Raw genomic sequence first — 22,363 nt, 5'->3', positions numbered from 1 at the left:
CTATAACAAATATGTACATATATATCAAAGTATGTTCAAAATATAATTACAACATTTTTAATATATTTTGATGTTTTAAGTTTATTAAGTCAGCTGTCCTCGTTAGTAACCTACAACTAGTTGTCTAAAGTTAGATGTACAGAAATAAATTGATATATATTATCTTGAATCAATCCACGACCCAGTGTATACACGTCTCAGGCTAGATCACAACTCAAAGTATATATATTTTTGGAATCAACCTCAACCCTGTATAGCTAACTCCAACATTACTGCATATTGAGTGTCTATGGTTGTTCCAAATAATATATATATACATGGGTCGATATGATATGTCAAAATATTTGCATACGTGTCTATAGTATCCCAAGATTACATAATATATTAGAATACATGTAATACAATATGAGTTAGCTAGGATATTATTAATATAGATTTGTTACCAATTTTCACGAAGCTACAACAAGAAAAATTATCCAATCTTGTTTTACCCGTAACTTCTTCGTTTTAAATCCATTTTGAGTGAATCAAATTGCTATGGTTTCATATTGAACTCTATTTTATGAATCTAAACATAAAAAGTATAGGTTTATAGTCGGAAATATAAGTTACAAGTCATTTTTGTAAGAGGTAGTCATTTCAGTCGAAAGAACGACGTCTAGATGACCATTTTGGAAAACATACTTTTACTTTGAGTTTAACCATGATTTTTGGATATAGTTTCATGTTCATAAGAAAAATCATTTTACCAGAAGAATAACTTTTAAATCAAAGTTTATCATAGTTTTTAATTAACTAACCCAAAACAGCCCGCGGTGTTACTACGACGGCGTATATCCGATTTTACGGTGTTTTTTCGTGCTTTCCGATTTTAAATCATTAAGTTAGCATATCATATAGATATAGAACATGTGTTTAGTTGATTTTAAAAGTCAAGTTAGAAGGATTAACTTTTGTTTGCGAACAAGTTTAGAATTAACTAAACTATGTTCTAGTGATTTCAAGTTTAAACCTTCAAATAAGGTAGTTTTATATATATGAATCGAATGATGTTATGAACATCATTACTGCCTCAAGTTTAGTAGGTAAACCTACTGGAAGTAACAAGAAATGATCTAGCTTCAAAGGATCTTGGATGGCTTGAAAGTTCTTGAAGTAGAATCATGACACGAAAATAAGTTCAAGTAAGATTATCACTCGAATTAAGATAGTTATAGTTATAGGAATTGAATCAAAGTTTGTATATGAGTATTACCTTGATTTAGAATGATATCTTACTGTAAACAACAAGGATTTCTTGAGGTTGGATGATCACTTTACAAGATTGGAAGTGAGCTAGTAAACTTGGAAGTATTCTTGATTTTATGAAACTAGAACTTGTAGAATTTATGAAGAACACTTAGAACTTGAAAATAGAACTTGAGAGAGATCAATTAGATGAAGAAAATTGAAGAATGAAAGTGTTTGTAGGTGTTTTTGGTCGTTGGTATATGGATTAGATATAAAGGATGTGTAATTTTGTTTACATGTAAATAAGTCATGAATGATTACTAATATTTTTGTAATTTTATGAGATATTTCATGCTAGTTGTCAAATGATGGTTCCCACATGTGTTAGGTGACTCACATGGGCTGCTAAGAGCTGATCATTGGAGTGTATATACCAATAGTACATACATCTAAAAGCTGTGTATTGTACGAGTACGAATACGGGTGCAAACGAGTAGAATTGTTGATGAAACTGAACGAGGATGTAATTGTAAGCATTTTTGTTAAGTAGTAGTATTTTGATAAGTTTCTTGAAGTCTTTCAAAAGTGTATGAATACATATTAAAACACTACATGTATATACATTTTAACTGAGTCGTTAAGTCATCGTTAGTCGTTACATGTAAATGTTGTTTTGAAACCTTTAGGTTAACGATCTTGTTAAATGTTGTTAACCCATTGTTTATTATATCTAAAGAGATGTTAAATTATTACATTATTATGATATTATGATATATTAATATATATTAGTATGATATATATACAGTTAAATGTTGTTACAACGATAATTGTTACATATATGCCTCGATTCAAAATTCTTAAGTTAGTAGTCTTGTTTTACATATGTAGTTCATTGTTAACATACTTAATGATATATATAATTATCATTTTATCATGTTAAATATAGTGTAACAATATCTTAATATGATACATATGTATTTAGTAAGACGTTGTTATAACGATAATCGTTATATATATCGTTTCGAGTTTCTTAATTCAATAAACTCAATTTTATGTATATAACTCATTGTTAAAATACCCAATAAGATACTTACTTATCATAATAACATGTTAACTATATATATAATCATATATATGTCATCATATAGTTTTTACAAGTTTTAACGTTCGTGAATCACTGGTCAACTTAGGTGGTCAATTGTCTATATGAAACCTATTTCAATTAATCAAGTCTTAACAAGTTTGATTGCTTAACATGTTGGAAACACTTAATCATGTAAATAACAAATTCATTTAATATATATAAACATGGAAAAGTTCGGGTCACTACATTGGATCCTTTATATAGCCCTCGTATAAAGGATCCTCCTTAAGGCTAGGGAAACACGTTTTACTCCTTCTCGGGTACCTAACAGAGAATTATTTCATAATTTTAGCTAGAGAAACTAGAGAGAAGTGAGATTGAGAGTAAATTGTGTAGAAAATGGATGACAAATGGATCCTATTTATAGCAATTTTGACCCTGGCAGGCCGGTATACATCCCGTGTAGATTGGGCAGGTCAGGTACACGGCCCATGTGTTGAGCCCGTGTAGAGATGGTTGGCTGGGTGTTCTAGTCTTGTACATGGGGGCATGGAAGCCCGTGTAGCTCTAAGTGGTAGCCCGGGTAGAGAGCCTGTGTGGAACTAATTCCAGACCAATTTGTTCTTCTAGGATCGTAACTTGATTTTCATCATTTTCGCTCTAGATTCTTAATTTTGTGTCTGTTTCTTAGATTCTTCTTGCATCATCTACAAAATCACTTGATCTACAAAATAAAGCAAATAAATGCTTAATTCTTCCATAAAGTTAATTACTTTATTATTTTAGGGCTTAATATCGAGGGTAAAAACGTGACTTTTTAGCCGATATCAGTAGTCGTACCACTAATGCTACTTTGAAATATTGACCAGTCGAAAGGTCCGTGTAATGGTACTAGACTGACATACAATTGAAGCACAAATCATCACATGACATTCATTTGGTAACATCACTTACATACCAAAGACGATAGTAGCACCTACAAACAAAAAATAGCAGTAAAGTTTCAGCCAGAGGCGGATTTAGAGTGTAAGGAGGGGGGGCGCCCGCCCCCGGTGGATTTCGAAATTGTAGTGTAAAAATTTTGGATTTTTCGACTTTGCTCCCGGTGAATTTTTTTTTGCCTCAAAACCTTCAAATTTTGTTCAAAATTCTCCAAATTTTGCCCCAAAACCTTCAAATTTTACCCACAAATCTTCAAATTTTGCCTAAAAACTTCAATTTTTTGCCCCAAAACCTCCATATTTTACTCAAAAAAATTGCTATGGTTTAAAAAAAATTTCGCCCCCGATGAAAAAAAATCCTGGATCCGCCACTGATTTCAGCAAATGAAGTTACCTATTTTCGTGTGCTTTTCAATGAAGATAAATAAAAGTCAGGGACAATCATTGTCTAATGTAGGGTTAAATGTTAGCTTGTCATCACGCATGTCCCGCTATATGTTGTTCTTTATCAAGTGACTATTACTCTTTTGCCTCTTGTTGTATGTGTGCATCGTTGCTTAACACGTTCCTTGCATGTTCACATATAGCCTCAAGGTAATGTCATGTAATTTTATGCATCTTCTATATATATATATATATATATATATATATATATATATATATATATATATATATATATATATATATATATATATATATATATATATATATATATATATATATATATTCTGATGTACAAATTATTGATTAATTTTATTGTTCTATTTTTTTTGTGGGTTGTTTAATTTTAGTTAATTTCTTTTCTTTGTGGATGGCATATTGTTAAAACACATATACTTGCAAATTGTATTTTTTTTGTTGCTTCCTTTTATCTGCAATTCCTATTATGAGTATTGTCTCATATTCTTTTTGTAGTTTATCTCTTTTATACATTAAAATAGGAGTATTATCTCTCATACTTACAAAATCAGACACATTTATGACCATAGTATCACTTCAAATATTTAATCTTAGCCATCCATTAGAGGTATTAGCTAACAAATAAAAGACATTAGCTAATCATCATGTAAAAGGACTAAACTACCCTTAGTCTTTGAACTGAAAAAAACACGCTCCTTCCCAAATTCAGATTATAATCTACATCGAATTCAATTGTTTCTCTCTTCAAAGTGCTAAAGAACGAAGATCGCAGATCATGTGCTTGTCGTTTAAGTCAAATCAACACAGAACGGACATCGATTCAAGAAGAAACACCATTACATGCGGCATCAATTGGATCGAAACTTAATCTGTCAGTTTCACTTAGGGTTTTGCGTAATCTATAATTTTATTACGGTTTTGGTCTATGAACATCCAATGTGATGATTTTTTTGTGTGATTAATGTTCATTCGTCAATCAAATCAAGCAACCGATTGAATGAAACTTTCCTACAATCAAATCTCTCCTACATCTCAATTTCGATTAAGCATGCTTACGATATCTGTTTGTAAATTACTCTCACTAATTATATTGCACACACATATTTGGCACTTTTGAATTGACGTAATTCATGGTATGGGCAACTAATTGCTAAAGTAGAATTGACCCTCGATATAGGTGACATCATCAATGGTAAATGGATGATCAAGGTACTGCTAGAGTGAAGCGTTAGTTGGTTTTGTCATGTTTGTTTATATGTGAGTAACTATTTTCAAGTTATGTTACTGTTGAGTTCATCAAACGAATTATGCACATACGATATGTTTGGAATTGGTGTATGACTCTACTTTCATGTTGTTTACATCAGAGTAGCTTTTTGAAGAAAAAAATGATTCAGACAGGTGTATGAAAGTTCTATGCATTATATGTATTAAAAATGCAAGTTTTTTACATTGATGATAAGATTTTTATAATAAAATAACAGCTGATTATGATGATGAAGTTGTTATGAGATTACTGACAAGTAGAACTTCAGGGTAAATTGATTAAAATGTATAAATTGTATGTTTAAGTAGAACTTTTGGGTAAATTTACTTTTATTTTGAGTAATATCCTTGTGTTTCCTGGTATTTGCATTTCCTTATGTTGTAAGTAATATCCAAATTAGAATGTATCCTTTTTCTACTTCATTTAATTTAATTGCAATGTTAATATTCAATTTCCCCTTTTCAGTTTTGATGAAATTAGGTTTGTTAGTTTATATCTACAGATTTTAGTTTTAGTTCGTATTGAAATTGTTTTGGTTGATTGGTTGGTTGAAGTTGCACAAGAATACAAACATCATACACACTTTGTATCATTCTGAGAAAAGCTATTGATGACAGAGTATCAAGTACTGCAGACATTATAATGATTATGAACTGTAATTGTAACTCACATATAAGTATTGGGAAGTACTTAATTTGGATATAATATGAAACATCTATATATCAAGAGGCTTCTGGGCGACACTGTCTTTGAGATTGTTAGATCCAATACTTTTATGGTATGCAATCAATTGGACTTGGGCTCACAAACATTCTGTTACTAACACTCAGTATCTTTGAGAGTTTTAATTGATTTTGTTGATTCAGATTGAAGTTTTGGGACTTGATCTAAGAGAAGTTAGTGTCCAGGTGGTTGGAGGACATGCTGGAGTTACACCTTTTGACCCTACTTTCACGGGTATGGAAAGAGCTTGATACATGGTAAAAAAAATATGTTCTTTATACTCAGGATATCTTCTACAAGTAACAATGTCATGCAAAAGCCTCAGTTGGTTCTGCAACACTATCAATGGTGAGCCACTTAACTCTTATTTCATTTTAATTGAAGAGTGCGTCGTATCGAACCCAATGAAAATATAATAAAGTAATTGTTAATTATATAGGCATATTCCGCAGTAAAGTTCGCATATTGTTGTCTCTGTTGCTTAAGAGGAGATGTTGAACTGTGGCGTGTGCTTATGTAGCTTTTCAGGTAAAGTTAATATTATAACTGTTTTAAGTGGCACATTCGATCGAAATCTTTTTTGACCCCTTACTTTATACAACTTTTTCACCCCTTACTTTATACAACTTTTTCATGAAGTGTTTGAAAATTCGGTTATCAATATCAAAGGTAACCCCGTGGACACCCGAAAGTACCTTATTTGTGAATTTTAGTTGTTGAATTAGACTAGAGAAAGCAAAAAATTAGCTAGTTATAATATCTAAATTATGCAATATCAACCCTTAAATCATATTTATAATAAGTTGTGTTTTGGGTCTACATGTGTTGTTTCTTTCTACCCAATTTATTTTATTCAGAGTAGTACTCATAAAGTCTTCTTTCTTGGATTATTGTAGTGACCCGAACTTTTCCATGTTTATATATATTAATTGAGATTGATATTTACATGATTAAATGTTTCCAACATGTTAAGCAATCAAACTTGTTAAGACTTGATTAATTGAAATATGTTTCATATAGACAATTGACCACCCAAGTTGACCGGTGATTCACGAACGTTAAAACTTGTAAAAACTATATGATGACATATATATGGATATATATATATAGTTAACATGATACTATGATAAGTAAACATATCATTAAGTATATTAACAATGAACTACATATGTAAAAACAAGACTACTAACTTAATGATTTTTAAACGAGACATATATGTAACGATTATCGTTGTAAAGACATTTAATGTATATATATCATATTAAGAGATATTCATACATGATAATATCATGATAATATAATAATTTAAAATCTCATTTGATATTATAAACATTGGGTTAACAACATTTAACAAGATCGTTAACCTAAAGGTTTCAAAACAACACTTATATGTAACGACTAACGATGACTTAACGACTCAGTTAAAATGTATATACATGTAGTGTTTTAATATGTATTTATACACTTTTGAAAGACTTCAATACACTTATCAAAATACTTCTACTTAACAAAAATGCTTACAATTACATCCTCGTTCAGTTTCATCAACAATTCTACTCGTATGCACCCGTATTCGTACTCGTACAATACACAGCTTTTAGATGTATGTACTATTGGTATATACACTCCAATGATCAGCTCTTAGCAGCCCATGTGAGTCACCTAACACATGTGGGAACCATCATTTGGCAACTAGCATGAAATATCTCATAAGATTACAAAAATATGAGTAATCATTCATGACTTATTTACATGAAAACAAAATTACATATCCTTTATGTCTAATCCATACACCAACGACCAAAAACACCTACAAACACTTTCATTCTTCAATTTTCTTCATCTAATTGAACTCTCTCAAGTTCTATCTTCAAGTTCTAAGTGTTCTTCATAAATTCCAAAAGTTCTAGTTTCATAAAATCAAGAATACTTTCAAGTTTGCTAGCTCACTTCCAATCTTGTAAGGTGATCATCCAACCTCAAGAAATCTTTGTTTCTTACAGTAGGTTATCATTCTAATACAAGGTAATAATCATATTCAAAATTTGGTTCAATTTCTATAACTATAACAATCTTATTTCAAGTGATGATCTTACTTGAACTTGTTTTCGTGTCATGATTTTGCTTCAAGAACTTTGAGCCATCCAAGGATCCATTGAAGCTAGATCCATTTTTCTCTTTTCCAGTAGGTTCATCCAAGGAACTTAAGGTAGTAATGATGTTCATAACATCATTCGATTCATACATATAAAGCTATCTTATTCGAAGGTTTAAACTTGTAATCACTAGAACATAGTTTAGTTAATTCTAAACTTGTTCACAAACAAAAGTTAATCCTTCTAACTTGACTTTTAAAATCAACTAAACACATGTTCTATATCTATATGATATGCTAACTTAATGATTTAAAACCTGGAAACACGAAAAACACCGTAAAACCGGATTTACGCCGTCGTAGTAACACCGCGGGCTGTTTTGGGTTAGTTAATTAAAAACTATGATAAACTTTGATTTAAAAGTTGTTATTCTGAGAAAATGATTTTTATTATGAACATGAAACTATATCCAAAAATTATGGTTAAACTCAAAGTGGAAGTATGTTTTCTAAAATGGTCATCTAGACGTCGTTCTTTCGACTGAAATGACTACCTTTACAAAAACGACTTGTAACTTATTTTTCCGACTAGAAACCTATACTTTTTTTGTTTAGATTCATAAAATAGAGTTCAATATGAAACTATAGCAATTTGATTCACTCAAAACGGATTTAAAATGAAGAAGTTATGGGTAAAACAAGATTGGATAATTTTTCTCATTTTAGCTACGTGAAAATTGGTAACAAATTTATTCCAACCATAACTTAATCAACTTGTATTATATATTATGTAATCTTGAGATACCATAGACACGTATACAATGTTTCGACCTATCATGTCGACACATCTATATATATTTCGAAACAACCATAGACACTCTATATGTGAATGTTGGAGTTAGCTATACAGGGTTGAGGTTGATTCCAAAATATATATAGTTTGAGTTGTGATCAATACTGAGATACGTATACACTGGGTCGTGGATTGATTCAAGATAATATTTATCGATTTATTTCTGTACATCTAACTGTGGACAACTAGTTGTAGGTTACTAACGAGGACAGCTGACTTAATAAACTTAAAACATCAAAATATATTAAAAGTGTTGTAAATATATTTTGAACATACTTTGATATATATGTATATATTGTTATAGGTTCGTGAATCAATCAGTGGCCAAGTCTTACTTTCCGACGAAGTAAAAATCTGTGAAAGTGAGTTATAGTCCCACTTTTAAAATCTAATATTTTTGGGATGAGAATACATGCAGGTTTTATAAATGATTTAAAAAAATAGACACAAGTACGTGAAACTACATTCTATGGTTGAATTATCGAAATCGAATATGCCCCTTTTTATTAAGTCTGGTAATCTAAGAATTAGGGAACAGACACCCTAATTGACGCGAAACCTAAAGATAGATCTATTGGGCCTAACAAACCCCATCCAAAGTACCGGATGCTTTAGTACTTCGAAATTTATATCATATCCGAAGGGTGTCCCGGAATGATGGGGATATTCTTATATATATGCATCTTGTTAATGTCGGTTACCAGGTGTTCACCATATGAATGATTTTTATCTCTATGTATGGGATGTGTATTGAAATATGAAATCTTGTGGTCTATTGTTACGATTTGATATATATATAGGTTAAACCTATAACTCACCAACATTTTTGTTGACGTTTTAAGCATGTTTATTCTCAGGTGATTATTAAGAGCTTCCGCTGCCGCATACTTAAATAAGGACGAGATTTGGAGTCCATGCTTGTATGATATTGTGTAAAAACTGCATTCAAGAAACTTATTTTGTTGTAACATATTTGTATTGTAAACCATTATGTAATGGTCGTGTGTAAACAGGATATTTTAGATTATCATTATTTGATAATCTACGTAAAGCTTTTTAAACCTTTATTGATGAAATAAAGGTTATGGTTTGTTTTAAAATGAATGCAGTCTTTGAAAAACGTCTCATATAGAGGTCAAAACCTCGCAACGAAATCAATTAATATGGAACGTTTTTAATCAATAAGAACGGGACATTTCAGTTGGTATCCGAGCGTTGGTCTTAGAGAACCAGAAAATTTGCATTAGTGTGTCTTATCGAGTTTGTTAGGATGCATTAGTGAGTCTGGACTTCGACCGTGTTTTCTTTAAAAATGATTGCTTAACATTTTTGTTGGAAACTATATATTTTTAACATATGAATATTATGTGATATATTAATCTCTTAACGTGTTTGATATTATGTGATAGATGTCTACCTCTAGAACAAGTCCCATTGACTCACCTAATAATAATGAAGAGTCAAATGTAAATTGGAATGATTTGTGGACTGATTCACAAGTTCCCGAAGAGGAACCGGAAGAAGAGTCGGAACCGGAAGAAGAATCGGAACCGGAAGAAGAATCGGAACCGGATGAAGAAATAGAACCGGTGGGGGAAATAATAAAACGGTTAAGTAAAAGAAAATCCTCAACCAACCGACCAAAGTTAATTATGGTCAATGGTGTTTCCGCCAAGGAAGCAAAATATTGGGAGGATTACCAATTCTCCGATGAATCGGATTCTGACGAGAATTCCGATGATGTTATAGAAATTACCCCAACTGAATTTAAAAAGGCAAAAGAAAATAATAAGGGAAAGGGCATAAAAATAGAGAAATCTAATTCCAACCCCGATGAACTTTATATGTATCGTCAACCCCCGAAGTCCTTAAGTTGTAACAATGACCCGGGAACCTCTAAACCACCAGGTTTTTCTAAACCAATGTGGACAACGACGGCTCGTATTAGGGGAACATCATATATCCCTAGAAACTTGGCAAAACGAACCAAAACCGAAGAAGAAAAAACGAGCGAGTCGGAATAAGATAGTTGTATTCGTGTGGTGTAATATATGTAATATAGTGTTCGTATGCTTTATGATATATGTAAAAAAATTGCTTGTATTAATAAGTATTTTTTTTATGAATCTAACTCTTGTCTATTTTACAGTTTAAAAACACAAAATGGATAGACAACCCAATATTTTAAGAGACCTACCCGGAGACATGATTGATGAAATCTTGTCTAGAGTCGGCCAGAATTCCTCGGCACAACTATTTAAGGCGAGATCAGTTTGTAAGACATTCGAAGAACGTTCCAAGAATGTCTTGGTTTATAAGAGACTTTCGTTTGAAAGATGGGGGATATCACATTGGGAAACCCATAAGTTACGATGTGTTTACTTTGACGCATATATTGCGGGGAACCCAAATGCTATTTTACGCAACGGGTTAAGAAATTATTTTGACTCAATATATCCGAATATTGGACTTCGTGATTTAGAAAAAGCGGCTAACATGCAACATAAAGAAGCATGTTATGCTTACGGATTAGTAATGTTCGCTTCTCACCAAAGTGAGAACAAGAACATCGGGCTACAACTATTAAACAAAACGTTTCCACAAGTGACGGAGTCGGTAATTGGGGTAAGAAATGAGGTTTTTAGATTATTACGGGACTGTTGGACATTACGTAACCCTCGTCCCTTTGACGACGTTACAACACGCTGTCTTATCAATGGCCATAACGGTTATGTTGCACAAGACCAAGGATGGGAAGTAGTCCTAGTAAAACCAGAATGCATGACTTGTTTCTGGACGTATGAATTACGTGTCTTTATTGCCTTTGCTGAACGACTTGTGTACTAGCTAGAATTATCTTCACAACTATCTTGTATCAAAGTTATTGTGTGCTATATTTCATGCTTTATGTAAAATAAGCAGTATTGTAAGTTTGTAAAATATTGTATAAAAGTTTGAACGCGAAATATTATTATAATCAGTTTTTCATATAGAATTGTAGTAGTTGAATTGTATATTAGCTACTAAGTATGAACTTAACGGGTAGGTACTACCCGAATTTAAACTTATAAAACGCTAATATGAAGAAAAAGCTTTTATAAATGAGTTCATATTATGCTACGAAATACTATTAACTACTCTTAATATTCTGTATGATTAACTTGTTCCATTTAACTATTTTGAAGGAAATGGCACCGACTACTCGACACACCATGAATATGAATGAAGAGGAATTCCGTACTTTTCTAGCTTCAAACATAGCCGCAGTACAGGCTGCGCTACATACCAACAATAACCTTGGATCTAGCAGTACAGGAAATCGTGTAGGATGCACCTACAAAGAATTCACTGCCTGCAAACCTTTGGAATTTGATGGAACCGAAGGACCAATCGGATTGAAACGGTGGACCGAGAAGGTTGAATCGGTGTTTGCCATAAGTAAGTGTACTGAAGAGGACAAAGTGAAGTACGCTACGCATACCTTCACAGGTTCTGCGTTAACATGGTGGAATACCTATCTAGAGCAAGTGGGACAAGACGATGCGTACGCACTACCGTGGTCAGCATTCAAGCACTTGATGAACGAGAAGTACCGTCCCAGAACCGAGGTCAATAAGCTCAAGACAGAACTTAGAGGGTTACGAACCCAAGGATTTGATATTACCACGTACGAAAGACGATTCACAGAATTGTGCCTATTGTGTCCGGGAGCATTCGAAGATGAGGAAGAGAAGATCGACGCGTTTGTGAAAGGATTACCGGAAAGAATCCAAGAAGATATAAGTTCACACGAGCCCGCCTCCATACAACAGGCATGTAGAATGGCTCACAAACTAGTGAACCAGATTGAAGAAAGAATTAAAGAACAGACTGCTGAAGAGGCCAATGTGAAGCAAGTCAAAAGAAAGTGGGAGGAAAACGGTGATAAGAATCACCAATACAACAACAACAGCAATTACAACAATAATCGCAACAATTATCCCAACAATCGCAACATCAATCGCAACTACAACAAACGGCCCAACAACAACAACAACAACAACAGCAACTACAACAATCATCCCAACAACAATAATAACCGCAACAACAACAACAATCAGAAGCAACTATGCCAAAGGTGTGAAAAGAATCACTCGGGGTTCTGCACCAAATTTTGCAACAAATGTAAAAGAAATGGTCATAGCGCGGCGAAGTGTGAGGTCTACGGACCAGGGGTTAATAGAACGAAAGGAACAAATGGTGTCGGAACGAGTAATGGCGGAGCAAGTAGTGTCGGAGCAAGTTATGCCAATGTAGTTTGTTATAAATGTGGAAAACCAGGCCACATTATTAGAAATTGCCCGAACCAGGAGAACACGAATGGACAAGGCCGTGGAAGAGTTTTCAATATTAATGCGGTAGAGGCACAGGAAGACCCGGAGCTTGTTACGGGTACGTTTCTTATTGACAATAAATCTGCTTACGTTTTATTTGATTCGGGTGCAGATAGAAGCTATATGAGTAGAGATTTTTGTGCTAAATTAAGTTGTCCATTGACGCCTTTGGATAGTAAATTTTTACTCGAATTAGCAAATGGTAAATTAATTTCAGCAGATAATATATGTCGGAATCGAGAAATTAAACTGGTTAGCGAAACATTTAAGATTGATTTGATACCAGTAGAGTTAGGGAGTTTTGATGTGATAATCGGTATGGACTGGTTGAAAGAAGTGAAAGCGGAGATCGTTTGTTACAAAAATGCAATTCGCATTATACGAGAAAAAGGAAAACCCTTAATGGTGTACGGAGAAAAGGGCAACACGAAGCTACATCTTATTAGTAATTTGAAGGCACAAAAACTAATAAGAAAAGGTTGCTATGCTGTTCTAGCACACGTCGAGAAAGTACAAACTGAAGAAAAGAGCATCAATGATGTTCCCATTGCAAAAGAATTTCCCGATGTATTTCCGAAAGAATTACCGGGATTACCCCCACATCGATCCGTTGAATTTCAAATAGATCTTGTACCAGGAGCTGCACCAATAGCTCGTGCTCCTTACAGACTCGCACCCAGCGAGATGAAAGAACTGCAAAGCCAATTACAAGAACTTTTAGAGCGTGGTTTCATTCGACCAAGCACATCACCGTGGGGAGCTCCTGTTTTGTTTGTCAAGAAGAAAGATGGTACATTCAGGTTGTGTATCGACTACCGAGAGTTGAACAAACTTACCATCAAGAACCGCTACCCACTACCGAGAATCGACGACTTATTTGATCAACTACAAGGCTCGTCTGTTTATTCAAAGATTGACTTACGTTCCGGGTATCATCAAATGCGGGTGAAAGAAGATGATATTCCAAAGACTGCTTTCAGAACACGTTACGGTCATTACGAGTTTATGGTCATGCCGTTTGGTTTAACTAATGCACCAGCTGTGTTCATGGACCTTATGAACCGAGTGTGTGGACCATACCTTGACAAGTTTGTCATTGTTTTCATTGATGACATACTTATTTACTCAAAGAATGACCAAGAACACGGTGAACATTTGAGAAAGGTGTTAGAAGTATTGAGGAAGGAAGAATTGTACGCTAAGTTTTCAAAGTGTGCATTTTGGTTGGAAGAAGTTCAATTCCTCGGTCACATAGTGAACAAAGAAGGTATTAAGGTGGATCCGGCAAAGATAGAAACTGTTGAAAAGTGGGAAACCCCGAAAACTCCGAAACACATACGCCAGTTTTTAGGACTAGCTGGTTACTACAGAAGGTTCATCTAAGACTTTTCCAGAATAGCAAAACCCTTGACTGCATTAACGCATAAAGGGAAGAAATTTGAATGGAATGATGAACAAGAGAAAGCGTTTCAGTTATTGAAGAAAAAGCTAACTACGGCACCTATATTGTCATTGCCTGAAGGGAATGATGATTTTGTGATTTATTGTGACGCATCAAAGCAAGGTCTCGGTTGTGTATTAATGCAACGAACGAAGGTGATTGCTTATGCGTCTAGACAATTGAAGATTCACGAACAAAATTATACGACGCATGATTTGGAATTAGGCGCGGTTGTTTTTGCATTAAAGACTTGGAGGCACTACTTATATGGGGTCAAAAGTATTATATATACCGACCACAAAAGTCTTCAACACATATTTAATCAGAAACAACTGAATATGAGGCAGCGTAGGTGGATTGAATTATTGAATGATTACGATTTTGAGATTCGTTACCACCCGGGGAAGGCAAATGTGGTAGCCGATGCCTTGAGCAGGAAGGACAGAGAACCCATTCGAGTAAAATCTATGAATATAATGATTCATAATAACCTTACTACTCAAATAAAGGAGGCGCAACAAGGAGTTTTAAAAGAGGGAAATTTAAAGGATGAAATACCCAAAGGATCGGAGAAGCATCTTAATATTCGGGAAGATGGAACCCGGTATAGGGCTGAAAGGATTTGGGTACCAAAATTTGGAGATATGAGAGAAATGGTACTTAGAGAAGCTCATAAAACCAGATACTCAATACATCCTGGAACGGGGAAGATGTACAAGGATCTCAAGAAACATTTTTGGTGGCCGGGTATGAAAGCCGATGTTGCTAAATACGTAGGAGAATGTTTGACGTGTTCTAAGGTTAAAGCTGAGCATCAGAAACCATCAGGTCTACTTCAACAACCCGAAATCCCGGAATGGAAATGGGAAAACATTACCATGGATTTCATCACTAAATTGCCAAGGACTGCAAGTGGTTTTGATACTATTTGGGTAATAGTTGATCGTCTCACCAAATCAGCACACTTCCTGCCAATAAGAGAAGATGACAAGATGGAGAAGTTAGCACGACTGTATTTGAAGGAAGTCGTCTCCAGACATGGAATACCAATCTCTATTATCTCTGATAGGGATGGCAGATTTATTTCAAGATTCTGGCAGACATTACAGCAAGCATTAGGAACTCGTCTAGACATGAGTACTGCCTATCATCCACAAACTGATGGGCAGAGCGAAAGGACGATACAAACGCTTGAAGACATGCTACGAGCATGTGTAATTGATTTCGGAAACAGTTGGGATCGACATCTACCGTTAGCAGAATTTTCCTACAACAACAGCTACCATTCAAGCATTGAGATGGCGCCGTTTGAAGCACTTTATGGTAGAAAGTGCAGGTCTCCGATTTGTTGGAGTGAAGTGGGGGATAGACAGATTACGGGTCCGGAGATTATACAAGAAACTACCGAGAAGATCATCCAAATTCAACAACGGTTGAAAACCGCCCAAAGTCGACAAAAGAGCTACGCTGACATTAAAAGAAAAGATATAGAATTTGAAATTGGAGAGATGGTCATGCTTAAAGTTGCACCTTGGAAAGGCGTTGTTCGATTTGGTAAACGAGGGAAATTAAATCCAAGGTATATTGGACCATTCAAGATTATTGATCGTGTCGGACCAGTAGCATACCGACTTGAGTTACCTCAACAACTCGCGGCTGTACATAACACTTTCCACGTCTCGAATTTGAAGAAATGTTTTGCTAAAGAAGATCTCACTATTCCGTTAGATGAAATCCAAATCAACGAAAAACTTCAATTCATCGAAGAACCCGTCGAAATAATGGATCGTGAGGTTAAAAGACTTAAGCAAAACAAGATACCAATTGTTAAGGTTCGATGGAATGCTCGTAGAGGACCCGAGTTCACCTGGGAGCGTGAAGATCAGATGAAGAAGAAATACCCGCATCTATTTCCAGAAGATTCATCAACACCTTCAACAGCTTAAAATTTCGGGACGAAATTTATTTAACAGGTAGGTACTGTAGTGACCCGAACTTTTCCATGTTTATATATATTAATTGAGATTGATATTTACATGATTAAATGTTTCCAACATGTTAAGCAATCAAACTTGTTAAGACTTGATTAATTGAAATATGTTTCATATAGACAATTGACCACCCAAGTTGACCGGTGATTCACGAACGTTAAAACTTGTAAAAACTATATGATGACATATATATGGATATATATATATAGTTAACATGATACTATGATAAGTAAACATATCATTAAGTATATTAACAATGAACTACATATGTAAAAACAAGACTACTAACTTAATGATTTTTAAACGAGACATATATGTAACGATTATCGTTGTAAAGACATTTAATGTATATATATCATATTAAGAGATATTCATACATGATAATATCATGATAATATAATAATTTAAAATCTCATTTGATATTATAAACATTGGGTTAACAACATTTAACAAGATCGTTAACCTAAAGGTTTCAAAACAACACTTATATGTAACGACTAACGATGACTTAACGACTCAGTTAAAATGTATATACATGTAGTGTTTTAATATGTATTTATACACTTTTGAAAGACTTCAATACACTTATCAAAATACTTCTACTTAACAAAAATGCTTACAATTACATCCTCGTTCAGTTTCATCAACAATTCTACTCGTATGCACCCGTATTCGTACTCGTACAATACACAGCTTTTAGATGTATGTACTATTGGTATATACACTCCAATGATCAGCTCTTAGCAGCCCATGTGAGTCACCTAACACATGTGGGAACCATCATTTGGCAACTAGCATGAAATATCTCATAAGATTACAAAAATATGAGTAATCATTCATGACTTATTTACATGAAAACAAAATTACATATCCTTTATGTCTAATCCATACACCAACGACCAAAAACACCTACAAACACTTTCATTCTTCAATTTTCTTCATCTAATTGAACTCTCTCAAGTTCTATCTTCAAGTTCTAAGTGTTCTTCATAAATTCCAAAAGTTCTAGTTTCATAAAATCAAGAATACTTTCAAGTTTGCTAGCTCACTTCCAATCTTGTAAGGTGATCATCCAACCTCAAGAAATCTTTGTTTCTTACAGTAGGTTATCATTCTAATACAAGGTAATAATCATATTCAAAATTTGGTTCAATTTCTATAACTATAACAATCTTATTTCAAGTGATGATCTTACTTGAACTTGTTTTCGTGTCATGATTTTGCTTCAAGAACTTTGAGCCATCCAAGGATCCATTGAAGCTAGATCCATTTTTCTCTTTTCCAGTAGGTTCATCCAAGGAACTTAAGGTAGTAATGATGTTCATAACATCATTCGATTCATACATATAAAGCTATCTTATTCGAAGGTTTAAACTTGTAATCACTAGAACATAGTTTAGTTAATTCTAAACTTGTTCACAAACAAAAGTTAATCCTTCTAACTTGACTTTTAAAATCAACTAAACACATGTTCTATATCTATATGATATGCTAACTTAATGATTTAAAACCTGGAAACACGAAAAACACCGTAAAACCGGATTTACGCCGTCGTAGTAACACCGCGGGCTGTTTTGGGTTAGTTAATTAAAAACTATGATAAACTTTGATTTAAAAGTTGTTATTCTGAGAAAATGATTTTTATTATGAACATGAAACTATATCCAAAAATTATGGTTAAACTCAAAGTGGAAGTATGTTTTCTAAAATGGTCATCTAGACGTCGTTCTTTCGACTGAAATGACTACCTTTACAAAAACGACTTGTAACTTATTTTTCCGACTAGAAACCTATACTTTTTTTGTTTAGATTCATAAAATAGAGTTCAATATGAAACTATAGCAATTTGATTCACTCAAAACGGATTTAAAATGAAGAAGTTATGGGTAAAACAAGATTGGATAATTTTTCTCATTTTAGCTACGTGAAAATTGGTAACAAATTTATTCCAACCATAACTTAATCAACTTGTATTATATATTATGTAATCTTGAGATACCATAGACACGTATACAATGTTTCGACCTATCATGTCGACACATCTATATATATTTCGAAACAACCATAGACACTCTATATGTGAATGTTGGAGTTAGCTATACAGGGTTGAGGTTGATTCCAAAATATATATAGTTTGAGTTGTGATCAATACTGAGATACGTATACACTGGGTCGTGGATTGATTCAAGATAATATTTATCGATTTATTTCTGTACATCTAACTGTGGACAACTAGTTGTAGGTTACTAACGAGGACAGCTGACTTAATAAACTTAAAACATCAAAATATATTAAAAGTGTTGTAAATATATTTTGAACATACTTTGATATATATGTATATATTGTTATAGGTTCGTGAATCAACCAGTGGCCAAGTCTTACTTTCCGACGAAGTAAAAATCTGTGAAAGTGAGTTATAGTCCCACTTTTAAAATCTAATATTTTTGGGATGAGAATACATGCAGGTTTTATAAATGATTTAAAAAAATAGACACAAGTACGTGAAACTACATTCTATGGTTGAATTATCGAAATCGAATATGCCCCTTTTTATTAAGTCTGGTAATCTAAGAATTAGGGAACAGACACCCTAATTGACGCGAAACCTAAAGATAGATCTATTGGGCCTAACAAACCCCATCCAAAGTACCGGATGCTTTAGTACTTCGAAATTTATATCATATCCGAAGGGTGTCCCGGAATGATGGGGATATTCTTATATATATGCATCTTGTTAATGTCGGTTACCAGGTGTTCACCATATGAATGATTTTTATCTCTATGTATGGGATGTGTATTGAAATATGAAATCTTGTGGTCTATTGTTACGATTTGATATATATAGGTTAAACCTATAACTCACCAACATTTTTGTTGACGTTTTAAGCATGTTTATTCTCAGGTGATTATTAAGAGCTTCCGCTGTCGCATACTTAAATAAGGACGAGATTTGGAGTCCATGCTTGTATGATATTGTGTAAAAACTGCATTCAAGAAACTTATTTTGTTGTAACATATTTGTATTGTAAACCATTATGTAATGGTCGTGTGTAAACAGGATATTTTAGATTATCATTATTTGATAATCTACGTAAAGCTTTTTAAACCTTTATTGATGAAATAAAGGTTATGGTTTGTTTTAAAATGAATGCAGTCTTTGAAAAACGTCTCATATAGAGGTCAAAACCTCGCAACGAAATCAATTAATATGGAACGTTTTTAATCAATAAGAACGGGACATTTCAATTATAACCATTGACCCGACCTGACCCGACCCCTGCTTATTATATTCTTAAAGAATAAACTATCTACGGACTTTTTTTGGCTCAGTTGATAAGGAGAACTGGTCCTATATTCGTTCAAGTCATTTTATTCAAAAGATTTTCACTAGAAGAGCTTATTCTTGCAACTTGCCGTTATTTAATTTTTCACTGATTGAAAATATGTCAGAGTCCTGCGTTCTGTTCTTATAACTATAATGATGATAACATATTTTAAGGTATTGACATCACTTCATATTTGAATGACTATATATCATCTTTTCGTAACAGGGTTCAATTGCGAACCTTTTGGTAAAAGTTCAGCTTAGGTGTATCCTCAACAAGTTTTTCGAAACTAAAATAGGTAAATATATATATAAAAATATTGTGTAAAATATCATTAAAAGGTTCAGAATAATTTGAATTTTGATGGGTGCCATGTTTGACCTGTTTTATTTGTAAGCTCTTGCAGATGTATTGATTTTATGTTATTATTTTCTGGCATGTCATTCAACTAACGGGTAGTGTATATGCATTTTCTTCATATATGTTAACTCCATAATATTAAGTTTATTAACTTATGCTAATCCGTTGCTTGAAGAAATTATCATAGTATGTGTTGTCATTAGTCACTACAGGTCATGCCACAAATTATTTAGCACATAATCAGATAGAAATCAAGGTATGTGCATTTTCAGTATATATACATTTGTCAATTAGATATTTACCAACTAATATACGGAGTAAGTCTTATCTGATTAGTGCTCTAATTAATGGAAATATTTTATACCTTAATCACAAACATTTATCTATTGTTTTTTTTTATTTATACAAAACCTTGGATGGGTTCAGGTTGCTTTTTCTTTACTGTTGATTAAGAAGATGATAAATGTATATTTATGCCACTCATTGGATATGCTCGTCATTTGTATTATCCCATCAAATTTATATCGATACCCTTTCGATCTAAGCCAGGGTGCATGAAACTCAGGTATGAAGAAAATATTTTCACACATTAAAGTGTATAGATAATAACACATATCTTTTATTATTTTGATTTGGACTACTTTTTGGTCAAAACCTTACGGTGTGATAAGGAATAAAATGGGAGGGTGAGAGACCATAGTCATTTATGTCCAAAAAATTTGAGTGTGTTGTGTGAGCATGTAGTATGTGACAAAGTTAATGTTTTACTCCGTATATTTTATGAGTTCATGTACTAATAATGTGATTTTTTTTAGTAGTAGGGAAGGAAAACAATGACTAACAAGGGATGTGTTGAGTCCCCAAAATAATTAAGGATTTAAATTTAATTATGACAAAACTGTAATTTATTTGCACTAAAATGTTATGTGCAGCCAGCAAAAGTTTATTTATGTATAGACAGCAGATATTGCTGTGTCGAGTGTTTAGTTTGCTGCTTAATCTACCAGCACAAGGTAGACAGTATTCTTCAATTAAGCACATGATGTGTACTCAGCAATTCAAGAATATCAAGTGACTCAGCAATGAAGAACCAGCATAACTGGAATGCAGCTTACTACACAAGATAGCTATGCTCCATTATAAGTATAGTGGTTTCCTGAGTGATCTACATCAATCGTATTATTCAACAGAAGTCAAAGACAAAGTTGAACAGAAAAGGACACGCGTTGACGGCTGACAAGTGACCTTACAAGACCACGTGGGAATGCAGAAGTTTAACGCATGTGCAGACATGTGTTATACTTTGTCAATGCCTAGGGAACACAACATTCTATTTGTTTAAACAAATAGTGGTGCCAAACCGAATTGGGGTGTTCCTGTAAATAGCTACCAAAGAGGAAAGAGGAGAGCACGCTCTCTGATGCAGTTGTCCCCATAAGTATAGACATCCTATGTACCAGTGGACAATAGAACAATTACAGGGATAATAGGACTAGTATAAATTGATGTATCCACTATTGTAACAACTAGTGGTGTGGGTTTGTTTATTTAGAGTCCAAAATGTGTAATAGCTTAGAATACACTTTGTAGCTATACTTAGGTAAATCTGTATCAACCAACTATCATTCCGCCAAGGATAGTTGTAATTCTTTGTGATTTAATCAATAAAGAATAACCATTGAAAAATTACCTTTGACTCTATTTAATTTACTTGCTTGAATACTAAATTGTGTTTAACTATTAAGTTAATTAAAAAGAATTGTATTCACACCCTCTACAATACTCCGGTTGTTTATCAAGGGACCAACAACTGATATCAGAGCTTCAGTCTTGATAATTTAATATCTTGGATCTGAATTCTCTCATGGTTGCATATTCAAATACAGCTTACCTTAAAAATGGCTCATCCAATAGACCACCCAAATTTGATGAAGATGAGTATGAAACTTGGAAGGCAAGATTCATGCTTCACCTGGAGTCTATTGACCCACTCATGCCTGGTATTGTAACAGATGGTCCATTTGTCCCAACTTAGACTATTGATAGCATTCCAGCTACTGCTGACACTCCTACCATTCCTGGCAGAGAGGTTGTTCTCACTCCATCCAAATGGGATGCTGAGAACAAACGTCGTGTTGGGCTTGACCCTAAGATCAGAACTCTGTTAGCTATAACTTTACCTAACCACATGTTCAAACTGATTAAGGAAAAACTGAATGCTAAGCTTATGTTAGACTATCTAGATGTTACTTATGAAGG

At 33.5% G+C, this 22,363-nt stretch overlaps 1 protein-coding gene across 1 annotated transcript in view; it reads right to left on the bottom strand.

The window, feature by feature from the left end:
• The window catches only part of LOC139888477 (probable inactive receptor kinase At5g58300), a 33,500-nt gene extending 29,258 nt beyond the window's left edge, over positions 1-4,242 (bottom strand). Inside the window, exons 1-2 of the mRNA XM_071871484.1 lie at positions 4,093-4,242; positions 3,273-3,290 (exon numbers count right to left, since the gene is read on the bottom strand). Of these exons, the coding sequence (XP_071727585.1) occupies positions 3,273-3,290; positions 4,093-4,242 (168 nt within the window). The remainder of the gene's footprint in view (positions 1-3,272; positions 3,291-4,092) is intronic.
• Positions 4,243-22,363: the final 18,121 nt, after the last annotated feature.

The sequence above is a fragment of the Rutidosis leptorrhynchoides genome, chromosome 2 (genome assembly GCF_046630445.1).
Source record: "Rutidosis leptorrhynchoides isolate AG116_Rl617_1_P2 chromosome 2, CSIRO_AGI_Rlap_v1, whole genome shotgun sequence".
NCBI classification, from domain to species: Eukaryota; Viridiplantae; Streptophyta; class Magnoliopsida; order Asterales; family Asteraceae; genus Rutidosis; species Rutidosis leptorrhynchoides.
This window is presented reverse-complemented; position numbering and strand designations above follow the sequence as displayed.